Source organism: Stenella coeruleoalba (genome assembly GCF_951394435.1).
Source record: "Stenella coeruleoalba genome assembly, chromosome: 12".
Classification (NCBI taxonomy): Eukaryota; Metazoa; Chordata; class Mammalia; order Artiodactyla; family Delphinidae; genus Stenella; species Stenella coeruleoalba.
Genome location: NC_137158.1, coordinates 65,855,186 through 65,869,599, shown reverse-complemented (window position 1 = coordinate 65,869,599; position 14,414 = coordinate 65,855,186). Strand labels below are relative to the sequence as shown.

Here is a 14,414-nt window from a genome sequence, read left to right as displayed (position 1 = left end):
CTAAAGAAAGTGTGATTACAGATACAGGCACACCAGTGTAAATCATGAAGTACAACAGGCCAAGAGTAAGGCTCTGTTAATCAAATGGTTAACATCACAATACAGTCTGCGGTTATAATGAAACCTGGGGACAGATGATTCACAGATCACAACAAAACCATACACAAGTCAGCTCTCCTCAGGCTGGTGAAAGCATCCTCCCAAAGGCTTCAGCCTCCACAGTCCTTCCCCACAGTGGGGTCAGAAACTCTAGAAGGAGCTCACTCAAGGAGTTGGGCTTGCCCTGAGACCAGCAGGTGAGCACTGCATATTCTCTGGGAAAATCCACATAGCGAGAGCTCCCAGACCTGAACTTGTAGAGAAACTAAAGGCTCCCCCAAGGAAGCAGAATAAGGATTTTGGAAGAGTAACATTCACTTCAAACTCTGTGGGGCAAAGCCCAGGTTGGCCCTGGGTTCTTTCAACAAATCGGAGTGTGCATTCATCACTAAGGGAAGCAGCCACACCACCACATGACAAACAAAAAACAAACACCCAACTAGAAAACACTAAAAAACCCCAAATCATGACACAACCATTTGCTTTTTCAAACAGATCTATGGTTTTTTTGCAAAGAGTTAGTCACAAACAATAACATGTTATCCTCGTTTTCCACAGATAAGAATAGTTGGGGTCAGAAAGGTTCATCAGCCTTGCAAAATGGCAGACCTCAAGCTATGACCTGTGTCTCTCAAATCTCACACTCTTTAAACAAGCAATGCGTTTGGGAACCTCTTCCAAGCCACAGACATTTGAGAAGCACAGGGCAGACTGGATCAGCGTGACACACAGGGTGCAAATAAACTCTTGGTTCAATTCAGTACCACATTCTCATTTTACTAACACAGAAATGTAATTTCAGCCCAAGAGCCAGAAAGACAAAAGTGAGAACTTTCTTAGGATTCAGGATTTAAGTTCATTATCACAAGGAAGTTATGGGTAATTTAGCCTTAAGAGGCCTCAGTTTGTAGCAGAGGCGATAAGTAAATAACAAGCCTTTATCTACAAGTTTCAAAGTCCTTGGAACTGGCTCGAATAAAAACCGCAGGGGATTTTAGGAATGCGCAGGAAATGACAGGTGTTGAGCACAGGAGCTTCAGCTGTCAACCAGACAGCAGTGGTCAGGGAGTAGGTCAAGGAGGGCGGCAGGAACTGTAACCAATTCCAAGAAACAGAGCTTTGCAAATTAAATACAAAAAGGAAACAGACCCTCACAAATGTAACAGCATTACTGTGCACTGATACCCAAATGAACTCAGTCACTACCCTGATGCCAGGCCCAAACTGCTTTTCCTACAAGTAATTTCACAGACAACTTTCTCCACTCTCCCCTTTCTCTTGAGGTTCTATCTCTATGTGGATGTTCTGTGATCATACAAAATTGTAACATGTCTAATCAGCAACACCTTAAACAAGGCAAAAAGATAAACAATAAGCCAGGGGAAACATATGTCAAAAAGTATCCTAAATATAAAAAGACCTTGTTTAGAACAATGAGAATACAACTATACCATCAGTAAAATGGACAAAAATCACAAACGGAAAAAATACAAATGAATCATATACATATAAAAAGACATTCATTTGGCTGGCAATCCAATAAATGCAGATAAAAATTACAGCGAGATGTGATTTTTCATCTATCTGACTGGCAAAGGTGAAAATGGCTATCAAAATCCCTGTGGAAGGGTGAGAAGAAAGAAGCACTCCATGCAGGGCCAGCATTAGTGGAAACAGGGAAACCCTTTCTGGAAAGCGGTTTGGCAACATGTATCAAAGCCTTGAAAGTCACACGCCTGCTGACCAGTGATCTCACTTCTAGGACTGTAGCCTAAAGAAGATAATCGCATCCTCACTATGAACTGTGATCCATTAAGAACAGGAAGTGTCAGTTCAAATGTTCACTATCGCCACAATCCCAAGACCAGGAAGTCCTCGTGTCATAACGAGAAGGATCAGATTGACAGGAGCATATGACCAGGAGCGTACGACGTGTCAGCTAAGTGCTTCCTTGGTCAAGTGTTTTCTTGTTTCACAAATTCAATTTCAGTTCAAGTACCAGAATAATAAGCATGAGGCCTTCTAAAAGTAATTTAAATAGCCCTATTGCCTCCTTAATGGTTTTATACTAAATTTAAGCCCTCTACTTAAATACTTGTTCATTATTCATACACATGTCTGCGTATCAGTCAAGATGGAGCCAGTATCACATAGGATCCAACTGCCACAGCAGGGTCAGGCACATCTCTCGGACACGAGTGTGCCTTTTCTGCAAAAAGGGAAGGAGGCTTCCCTGGAGCTCAATGCCACCATCCTCCAATGCAGACCGCAGACGGCTAGGTGTCCCGCTTGGCTTCCAGTCAGCACTCCATAAAGGGAGTCAGCATCATCACTGTTCCTGTCGCTGGCAACAGCTTCTCCTCCTTCCTATGGGTCCATGGGTTCTGTAGCCCCAACACACCTACCATCCAGGTATCTTACCTAATTTCCTACTGAACTGCAACACATCGTCGGCATTTGTAAAACTAAATGCCTAATACAGTGGAACCATATCATTATAGGGCTAACGTTAACTCCAACATATAAGCACTGCCCAATAAGAACAGATCTGAGGAGTTGGAAACAGAAGAATTCTTGGAGCTGCCCTGTGTATCAGACGTGCTTGTTTCTGCCTCTACCACGGAAGCATGCTTCCCGTTTCCCAGTGTCAGGCTCTCTCCATGGCTTCTGGCAGCACTGTATCTGTTCGTTAACAACAGTCACCAAGCATCCCAGACTCAGCCTCTCAGATTACAGACTGCACCTGCTGCCAATCAAAAATAGCCAGACCTTGGGCTTCCCTGGTGGTGCAGTGGTTGACAGTCTGCCTGCCGATGCAGGGGACACGGGTTCGTGCCCCGGTCCGGGAGGATCCCACATGCCGCGGAGCAGCTGGGCCCGTGAGCCATGGCCACTGAGCCTGCGCGTCCGGAGCCTGTGCTCCGCAACCGGAGAGGCCACAACAGTGAGAGGCCCGCGTACCGCAAAAAACAAACAAACAAAAATAGCCAGACCTTGATTCCCCCCATACCCCAGTCTCCATTTCTGCCCAGACACTGAGGTTTGTCAGGCATAACAAGTAATGTGTCACTTTAATAAGAAGTTATGTTGTAATACTACAGTTCTACTAAATATTATATTGACATAGTCATCACACAGGAGTGCTCATTTAGAAACCTAAAACAGTTTGTGATTTAGTTTCAACACTAGCATCAAAAGACTCTCCTGAGATGCTTTTATAACTTGAAGGGACATCATCTAAGATATCAAACCTATGCTAACCCCTGGGAAAAACATCCATTTTTTAAGTGAGGGAGACAAATATCTCCGTCACTTATAGGAGCAACTTGATACCCTGCTAACTTTTGCCTACAGTCATTCTATCAGTTTTATAAAGGCATATGCCTTAAGGCCATCTATTTCTAATAAATTTCCAATAAAATGAAAAATAGAAATCCGGATTTATGACACTATCTTTTGCTATCTATCTGTAACTGGTATTACAGGGGTGATACTGAACTGCAACAAATTTTGAAGGGGTCCAGAATATGCCAGTGTGGGCTAAAAATTATTTTGAACTTAAGGCATTTGAGTTCCTGAAATCGCTTATCTGCCTAAAAGCAAAGCCTCTCAAAAGAACTCAATTGTCATAAAGCCCCTCCCAAAAAGCAACCTGGGAACACTGACTTTTACCACCAGAGATAACTCTCCACACCACACCTAAACAGACATTGTCACGAAACTATCATCGCCCATCTATTCTCTTAGGGCCCATTTATCTTTTCAAAAAGTCATTTGTGGGCTTCCCTGGTGGTGCAGTGGTTGAGAGTCCGCCTGCCGATGCAGGGGACACGGGTTCGTGCCCCGGTCCAGGAAGATTCCACATGCCGCGGAGCACCTGGGCCCGTGAGCCATGGCCACTGAGCCTGCGCGTCTGGAGCCTGTGCTCCACAACGGGAGAGGCCACAACAGAGGCCCGCGTACCAGAAAAAAAAAAAAAAAAAAAAAAAAAGTCATTTGTTTTCTATAGGTGTCCTTTCTCCCCCTCTCCTACTCTAAGAAGCCACTCATTTTCCTAGAAGTGCCCTTCTCCCCTCCCCTTCACCTATTAAGATGGTATATAAGCCACAAATTATAATCACCCCTTTGAGTCACATTTCTTCTGTGAGTAAATCTGTCTTTTCTCTTGCTGCTCTGTCTTTTGTCAGTTTAATTTGCAGGCCCCAAATCCATAAGCCTAAGAGGGTAAAGTTTTTCCTCCCTGACAATTTAATTCAGTGAAATACACTGCACTATATGTGCATATGAGAACCATGCTAACATTTTTATTAATTATTCTAAACAGTTATAAGATTAACAGTTAACACTTCATTTTTAGGTTTTCCTCTTCCTTCACTTTTCTTTAAATTTCCTCTTAATATCTTTCATTTCTAATTCTTATTGTTTTCAAGTATTATCCTCTTAAGTATAATTTAGCAGAAATAATTTGTTTTTTCTTTCTACTTCTGATAAATCAGAACATATAATTATTAAGTATTAAAAATGCTACTTATTTTTTGCCAGTTTATAAAAACCTCTCAAATACAATCAAGCTAAAGCATCCTGTTGATTAAATAAAGCAAGTTACTATTTCACCAACCACTGAGAAGTGGAAGCCTTCTGAAACACACAGATTTAAAACACATAGTCAGGGCTTCCCTGGTGGCGCAGTGGTTGAGAGTCCGCCTGCCGATGCAGGGGACACGGGTTCGTGCCCCGGTCTGGGAGGATCCCACATACCACGGAGCGGCTAGACCCGTGAGCCATGGCCGCTGAGCCTGCGTCCCGAGCCTGTGCTCCGCAACGGAAGAGGCCACAACCATGAAAGGCCCGCGTACACGCCAAAACAAAACAAAACAAACAAAAAAAACACATAGTCACTTTGTAGAAAACAGTGACATCCTCCCTCACCAGTTTATCATTTGTTTCTGTTTTTTTTTTTTTGCGGTAGCACGCGGGCCTCTCACTGTTGTGGCCCCTCCCGTTGCGGAGCACAGGCTTCGGGCGCACAGGCTCAGCGACCGTGGCTCATGGGCCCAGCCACTCCGCGACATGTGGGATCCTCCTGGACCGGGGCACGAGCCCGTGTCCCCTGCATCGGCAGGCGGACTCTCAACCACTGTGCCACCAGGGAAGCCCCAGTTTATCGTTTTAAAACTGATTCGATGAGGATAAAAATAAAATGACAAAGATAATTAGTCCAACCTGGCACAGAGACAGATACTCTTCTACCAAGATATGAAAAATAAACCACAGGGACAGCCCCTCCCTCCAGAGAAAGTCCTTCTGTTCAGATGGCCCCAAGTCCTCCCTTGGCGTTAGGTTCTCTGAAGTTCACCTCAATTAGCTAACCTCCCATGGCTCGCAAAGCATCAGGATGCTGGTGCCCACAAATTAGGACGGACTTTCCAAACAGCAGCCTTGGGTGCTGTGACACTTTCATCTTGCTGTGCAGAAAGGCAGTGTGTGCAGTGTGCCCACTACTTTACTGAAAAATCACAATCAACAGTCTGCAACAAGTTGTACCACCAAACCTTGATTAGCTGTATTAAAAGGAAGATTGCCAAAAGATACTCATTCTGTTAAAATATACAATAACTTTACAAGCTTGCCAACAACGTATGATTATCCCCCCTTGCAGGCTCAGCTGACCATGCCTTTGCTTATAAACCTCAGGGATGGTTCTGCACTGGTGACGAAAACATCCAGATTTGACTGTCTGGCCCCACTCCCTTTCCAGTCCCATGTCCTACCACCGTACCTCAAACCAGCCACAGACTCCTGGCAGCAACCAGAACTCAAGGCTCTTTCCCACCACCTCCTGCTGAAACATCCTTCCTCTGCTTTCAGAGCTACTGCGTCTCTTCCTGCAGCACTCAGCTCAAATGTCCCCTCTTCCAGGAAACGAGTCCTTTCTTCCACTAGGCACCCATAACTCATTATCACACCTCCCGATGTTTGTATGTCTCTGTCCCAGCTCCACCATAAGCCCGGGGGGTGCAGATTCTGAGGCCTCCAAGTATAATTCGACATTACACTTCCAGTCATAGAAGCCAGTAGGCACATAATAAATGTTTAGTAAATGCATGAGTGCATACATGAACAAAATAGTGAATGAGCAAACGAAAGCACAAGCTAATGAATGAACTTTCAAGTTGTTACCTGGGGAGAGAGGAGGGTCTTTTTGTTTACTTCTCAATAATATTAAGCCCCGGCTCATCCCGAAAGAACACCCTCAGTGCCTCACCTCCTCTGAGCTACCCTTTACTTCCACGTGCTCAGTTCACTTGCCCCTGTCCTCAGACACAATCCCCAGCTTTAATCCAGTATGTGACCAGCTCACAAGCTCCTGCTCTTTATTCCACAGCTGCCCTTGTGTAGTACAGGCAATAACCTACTTGCACTTATTTCCATAAAGACTCCCAACTAGACCGTAAGCCCCCGGGCCCAATTCTTCTGTCCTTGTAATGCCAGAGCCTGACACAGTGCCTGACAAATAGCAGGCACTCAAAACATATGAAATGGATAAATAAATGAATGAAGAAAGGAAGAGGAAACTGTTCTCACACTATGTTTTTAACTTTTTTCTTTTGGCTAAATCATCTGATTTTTCAAGGTAAACTATGATCAGAGAGAGATGATGAGGGAAGAAGAGAAGACCCTGTATAGTCAAATCAATGCCTGAATAAGAACCTGTATGATACCACAGTCTTTTTCTATATTAACACAGAAACCATCTTACTGTCTCTCAGTGTCTGTTTTCAACAGAATAGTTTAACAAGCTTTGTAATTGGATAAGGCTGAACAAATCACAAAACTTATAAAAGATATTGTTGATAGTGTCCATATCTGCCAGACCCTATGCCAAGATCTTTCATATACACTGTTTTTCTTAATCTGCAAAAACATTCCAAAGGGTTGCATTTAGAAAATGAAAGCTGAGAGAGGTTAAGTCACTTGCCCCAAAGTCACTCTGCCAGTAAGTTGTGGCACCTTGGGTTACACCTAGGTCTATTGAAACAGCATGCTTTTTGACTCAAACTTTAAAAATTCTAGGCCTTACTTCTTAAGATTAGAATAATGGTGCAGACAGAATTTCAAAGGCTTATGCTTTCATCTTCACTAACTATCACCAGTTGCTAAAATGTCATTCACCATTATTAGGTACTTTGTTGAATCCTTGTGAGCCAGCAAATCACTAGAGAGCACAGGGGAAATAAATGCAGTCTTCGAAAAGCGTGGCAGCATCTGCTCCAGGCTCTTGATCCACATGGGGCCTTCCTACTGCTGCTACATTTGGGGGGTATCAGCAATTCTCCAGCATGCCTTTAAAACAATAAGAACTAGGAACTGAAGAGGCTGTGGGGAAAGGGCACTCTGGCCACAGCCCTTCCACAGGGCAATCTGTAAGCATGTATTCATTAAAAGTCATAAAAATGTGCATATTCTTTGACACAGCAAGTCTACAGGTAAGAATTTATCTTAAAGAAGTAACTGAATAATGCCCAGAGATGTACAAATAAGAACTTAAAGATCAAACAACAGCAGAATGATCAGTTTATCCAAGATGCAGACATAAGATGGCATATGAGGCAATCATTAAAAATAGTGATGCACCTGCATTTACCGCTCTGCTAAAATGTCCACAAAATATTACACGTGTTAAAAGCAGATTATAAAATATATGATCTGATTTTTTTTTCCCTGAAAACTGTATATGTACTTTTAAAAGTCTGTAAGAAAAAAATTTAAAAGGCTATAAGAATATGTATCACAATGGTGATCTAAGTGGTAGGATTACATGCTTGACTAGAAAGTCAAAGAGAACTTTGCCTACCTTCTCTATTTAAAAAAAATTTTTTTCCACTACACCCATTCTATTACTGGCAAAATAATAAAATAACGAAATATTTTTAATTAAATCAACTCCTTAAAAATTCCAAGGAGCTGGTGATCAAAATCAATCAACACAGACCTTTTTTCCTAAAGTCTTCCTTTTGATACCTTCAAACTCTTTAAATTGTACATAGCTAACAGCCTGCAGTAAGTTCATAGGAGGATTAAGCTGCAAGATATTTCCCACTTTATCTCCTGTTTTCAATTCTCTATGGAATGATATATATTCTTGGACTTATAAGAAAGCTGACATTGAAGGCTCAGGTCCTGTAACAAGTAAAAAGAGAAAGAGTAAGGACTGTGCATAAGACACCATTAGCAGAGCATGGAATGGTTCTTACTATGATATACAAAGTACACAACATGAAGCTTTGATGGATGAGGGAATATTTTCTACCAATCTCCATTACAAAGGTGGATTTCAAAAGACAAGGTCTAAAGCCAGCAGATTTTTTTTTTTTTTTTTTTTTGCGGTACGCGGGCCTCTCACTGTTGTGGCCTCTCCCGTTGCGGAGCACAGGCTCCGGAAGCGCAAGCTCAGCGGCCATGGCTCACGGGCCCAGCCGCTCCGCGGCATGTGGGATCTTCCCGGACCGGGGCACGAACCCGTGTCCTCTGCATCGGCAGGCGGACTCTCAACCACTGCGCCACCAGGGAAGCCCCAGCAGATATTTTTAAAGACATAAAAAACTAACTTTTAAATAAGGTAAGAAAACTCCAAGAGGACAATGGTGTTCTATATATCTTAGACCCTCAAATAAATATTCCTTGATTTTAAAATAAATAGCAGGCAAACATTCTGCATTTTCCTTCTGATGGATATAGGTAATTTAAATGTAGTAAAGAGGGACTTCCCTGGTTAAGATTTCGCCTGCCAATGCAGGGGACACGGGTTTGAGCCCTGGTCCGGGATGATCCCACATGCCGCGGAGCAACTAAGCTCGTGCGCCACAACTACTGAGCTGGCGCGCCACAACTACTAAAACCCTTGCGCCTAGATCCCATGCTCTGCAACAAGAGAAGCCATGGCAATGAGAAGCCCGCGCACCACCGTGGAGTAGCCCCGGCTCGCTGCAACTAGAGAAAGCCCGCAGCAACGAAGACCCGACGCAGCCGTAAGTAAATAAATAAAATAAAGAAACTTTAAAAATAAATAAATAAATGTAGTAAACATTTAAGTAAACACCTGAAAAGAGAAACTATTTAAAATATAATACAAACCTAGGACTATAAAAGTGTGTTTGATGGCCTAAGTATGAGAAAAATACAATTCGTGTTTACGGGGAAGAGGTGGCACTCCAAAAATCTATTTGTAAGCAGATGTATGAAATTCCGAACACATTTTCCATCAAAACAATGTTACTGTATTATGATGGTTACCTCCTGGCCTGTTCTGCGAAGATTTAGTCGCTCCTGAGAACTATTTATCCCACGCCTGCATTTTAGGTGAATGGCACTAGTGGTCTGAGTGAAGAACCTAATATGACCAGCAGCTCTCCTTCACTCACCGCTGAAGGCTCTCAGCTCCCTCTGCACAGAGGCCCTCTAGCTAAGAGATGCCACCCCCCAGGTCACTCCCTCTTCTCCAGCTAAGAGATGCCAACCCCCAGGTCACTCACCAGTCCATGGCGGGGGAGGGGGAGGAGGGCCCGCCCTCATGCCTCAAGGTAAGATAACTCTGCAGGACCATCCTAGCTCCAGAGCTACCTGTAATCACTGCATCACAGTTCAACTCCTCCCTCTGCCCGGCCCTGCTTCCCTCACTCCCCCACCAGTAACGATTCCAAGAACACATTCAGTAAACCTCTGGCAGGTAAATCTTTGTCTCAAACGCTATTTCCAGAATCTAAGACAAGTGGCTACCCCTTAGCAAGCTCATATCATATAAGTCAGTCACTGTGTGTGTGTGTATATATATGTATCTATATATGTGTGTGTGGGTATATATGTATATATATGTATATATAAATAATACATAATAGATATAGATATCTTGTTATATATGTATGGGTAGGTACTATAATCCCATTTTAAATATGCAGAAACTGAGGCTCACAGAAGTCAAATGACTTGCCCCAGATCACAGAGCAAGTAATTTGAGGAGCCAGGTGTACTGAATGCAAGGTCAATCACCAGGTAAACTGACTCCATCTACTACAAAGAACTGTTGAATGAATGAAGGCAAACTCAGCAGCCCAGGGGTTCTGGTGGCAGTCAGGAATGAGTGGAGTGGTGAACCATGGTCATCCATAAAACAGGAATTTATAAAAGGACTTGGGATCCTGGCCCATTAAAAAGTAGATACTACGACCAAGGTTCATATATTTTTAGGCCTCAAGCAAAAAAGCAGTGGCCTAATGGAACCAGAATTCCAGAATGAAACTACGCGGGTATAACCCACTGCATGATTACTAGATCCTAAAAATAATGACTGGCAAGTCTTGTCCACCTACAATCAAAATGTTGCAATATGTGCAGACAGATGTTTACTATATCGGAAGAGGACAGCGCTTTTACTCCAGTCCCCACAGAAATCTTCATAAACCTTCATATCTAAAAACAAAATAAACCTTCATATCTAAAATAAAGCTTCATTTCTAAAAATACTAATAAATTTCTTTTTAGGGCTATAAAGTCCCTACAATTGACATGCAACTTACCCAAGGAGCACAACTGCAACTAGTTCAACTCCTTCAATTACAACCCCGCCCTGGCTTCCCCAAGCTTTCCCTAACTAGCAAATCTTTTTTTATAGAATCAGTAGTTATTTATAACTACTGACTAACAGTGAAAAACTAAGAACTAATATTATCCTACCCTGGTGTCCATGCTGCCCAAGAACCACAAGACATAAAACCATTCTATAAACTCCATACAACTACAAACAAACACTATTAACTTTAGGTGAAGTCATTAAGTTTGCATGTTTGCAGATGCAGATCACAACTGACTCGAACAGTGAGAACAAACTGTTTAAAAGATTAATAGAATGTAGATTTACTACACCCTTGGAATAACTGTTTGATTGGTAATATTTATAATCACAAAATCTAATGTCACAGCTAAATAAAATATTGAAATATACTTGGAAATACCATAATAGTTGATTAATGTCATTTTTAAATTTAAAAATAATTGGGCCTTATCAGTTGATTCTGAGAGCTTGCACATATCAGTTGCCCCTTCCTTTAAAAATTCACCAATGGCACCTCTCCCACCCCTACATTATAAAACACAGCTTTAAACAGCAAAAAACAAACAACAGAAAAAAGCATTTATAATTTCCTTATTTACCAATTTTGCACACAGGAGGCCTCAGCATCTATGTTAATTGTCATCAACTGCAGTGAAAGGTTCTTCAAATTAAGGTGCATCATTCACTGAGACTTCACACCAGGTCAGAACCAAGAATTTGGCAACATAAAATTCAACTCACTGCTCTAACATAACTCAAGTTTGTACCTTCTCTAACTGTAATTACTGCAGTGTTTGCCCCATTTCTTCCTTCCCCCCCACCCCATTCATTTAATAAAACAAGCTCCAAATCAGAAATACATACCTTCACACAGATATATACAGAACTGCTAAATATACCTTAGATTGCCACTTCAGAGGAGAGCAGTAATAGGGACACCATAACCAGTAGCTTAATGTTTACGAATGAGAAGATACCACCAGCCCGAGAAAAACATTTCCTCACACCGCCTTAAAGTGGCCTAATCTTTTGGAGAAAGAAGAGGAAACAGTCAACCTGAAGCTTCCACTCGGACAATAAAACAGCAGGGTAAGCCAGAAACACCCTGGGAATACCAGACCCATGCAGATGTCCTCTCTTGATTGCCACCTCTCCTTTAATACTTAACACAGCACTTGTAACACAGTAAATGTTTAATATCTTTTGAATGAGTGAATGATAGCTATCATTCACTGATCACTTACTTTTCTTGAGAAACTTTACTAAGCTTGTTACAAATGTAACAAGCCTTTAAAACAAGTACTGGGGGCTGGGTAGGGAAGGGACACTCTGAGCCTCACAATAACCTTATGAGGGAGCCAATACAATGAGTATATAATTCTTTTCCCCAATTTTACAGGTGAGGACATTGAGGCTCAGAAAAACCATCCTTCCCAAGATGACAAAACTCTAAATGGCTGAGCCAGTAGTCTGTCTTCTTTCCTTTTGCCACATCAATACCAAAATGAAGTTTAGAGCAAGGAAAACAAAAGAACATGGAGAATACAGTCTGGCCAAAAGTTGTATTTTCAAACATTCACAAATGGGATGTTTCTGGAAAAAAAAAAAAAAAACTTCCCATTTCAAAATTGCAGAGACACAGCCAATGGGGCCTAAGGTTCTGCTCCTAACAGGCTACCTTTAATCTCCTCTGTTCAGATCACTGTCAGGTTCTTCTAAGTGCAGGTAACCTGTTTAAAAAGTGAGTGATCTGCGTAAAGAATGGCTTCAAAAGCTGAAACCTACAAGTTAAAAGCCAGATATAAAGAACCTAATCTCCCTTCATTAAAATACACCTATATTCCCTGTCCTGAAAAACTGCCTGACCAGAGGAATTCAAAGAACAGTCCAACTCCGAAAAAGTGTTTGCCCGAAAAAGTGTTTGCCCTATAACTAAAATTATGTCTCTGCAGTGACAACAGCAATCCTGTTACATCTTCACTATTCCTTAAATGCACCCTCAAAAGGTGCATTCAGGCACTACCTAAGATTATTAGGCTTCCTTCTAAAAATGTGAAGCAGAATTAAATAGAGGATGATTTTTTTTTTAACTCCGGGCTGAGAACGGAAGTCAAGTTCAGATTCTCTTCCTTCCTCAAGCGAGCAAGAGAATTAAAGAGCACACCCCCACCCCCAGCGACACACACACACCCTACAGTAAAAATGTCTTGGGGCCTCTTCACCTGTGGCAATCGACACAACAAGCCTCGGTTTTCTGGGATTTTAGGCTCTCCTTCACTCTGGGGAGGGGAAGGCGGGTGGGTGAGGGGAGCAGAGGCAAGATGGAACTGGTGCCTAAGTTTTCAATCGGACCATTCTTCTCAACTTGGGCAGCTCTTTTTTTCCTTCCTTCCTTCTTTCCTTCCTTCCTTCCTGCCTGCCTTCCTTCCTTCCTTCCTCCCTCCCTTCCTCCCTTCCTTCCTCTCTCTCTCCCCGGTCCGGGGCACACGCTCGGCTTTGCCAGCGCGGGCACGAAGGGCAGGGCCCGAGCGGAGCGCCGCCGCAGCCAGGCACCCAGGAGTCCCTTGGAGTCTGGGGCGCAGGCTGCACGGGGCGCGCGACCTGTGCGCCGCGCGGACACCGAGCCGGGGCCGCCGATCGATCGCCGCCGCCGGGCGTGGGGACCGGGAAGGGGCAGCCGCGGCGGGGCGGAGGGGCGGGGTGAGCACTTCCTGACTCTCGCATTGTCCACGCATCGCCCGCGCCACCCAGGGCCCCGCCGACGCGCCGTCCCCGTCGGCGAGTAAGTTGGCGCTCGCCCCTCCGGCCCCGTCTTACCGTTCTTGGCGTCACCAGCGGCTGCAGTCCCCGCGGCGGCCGCCGCGGCCGCGGCGCCGGGCCCCGCGCCTCCCGCGCCCGCCGCGCCCCCGGTGCCCGGCACGCCCGCCGCCGCCGCTCCGCAGCCGGCCGCCGCCGCCAGGGCCCCCCCGGCCACCGCGCCCGCCGCGCCCGCCGCTGCCAGGGCGCCGGCTCCATTTTCCTGCTCGTCCCCGCTGCTGTTGGCGCGCTTGTTTTTGCGGCCGCCTTTACTGTTTTTGGGGTTGGGCATCTCGCGAGTGTCCAGGTGCCCCGGGTCGGCGAAGGCGGCTCCCAGCGGCTCGGCGCCCGGTCCGGGAGGCCGAGAACGGAGGGCGCGGGCCGGCAGCTCCTCTGGCGCCCGTCTAGCCGCGCGGCCCGCGCCGCGCCATCCCGGCCGCCGCGCCCTCCCCGGCTTCCTGGAGCCGGCGCGCGGCCACCCGAGGCTCGCAGCCGCGCGGGCGCCGCGGGCTCGGGGCGCAAGCTAGACGCTCCCGAGCCGGAGGGAAAAGGCGGGTCTCGGGCTTGTTTTGATTCGGCTTCGCTGACACGCTCTGGCCCCGCCTCCTCCCGTGACGACACTGGGGATTCGGCCTGGCCGCGCCCACCAGGTGACCTCACGGTAGCCCGGCCCGCCCGCGTGACGTCACGCCCCGCGCTGAGCCGGCCACCTTGGAGTGACGTCATCGGGGCGCCCTCACTCCCGGGGCCCTGCTGCACCCCGGCGCCTGCGGACCGACCTTCCTGAAATGGCCCCGAACGCCAATTCAATGGCATCTGGAGTTAGTCGGGGGCCTCCTGACCTTCATGCAACTGAGGCTTAGAACAATATGGTCTGGGAAAAATAGGCGGGCAACCAGAACAGGAATGG

At 45.2% G+C, this 14,414-nt stretch overlaps 1 protein-coding gene across 1 annotated transcript in view; it reads right to left on the bottom strand.

Moving 5' to 3' along the window:
- The window catches only part of HECA (hdc homolog, cell cycle regulator), a 40,445-nt gene extending 26,377 nt beyond the window's left edge, over positions 1–14,068 (bottom strand). Inside the window, exon 1 of the mRNA XM_079939021.1 lies at positions 13,526–14,068. Within this exon, the coding sequence (XP_079795147.1) occupies positions 13,526–13,796 (271 nt within the window). The 5' untranslated portion in view covers positions 13,797–14,068. The remainder of the gene's footprint in view (positions 1–13,525) is intronic.
- Positions 14,069–14,414: the final 346 nt, after the last annotated feature.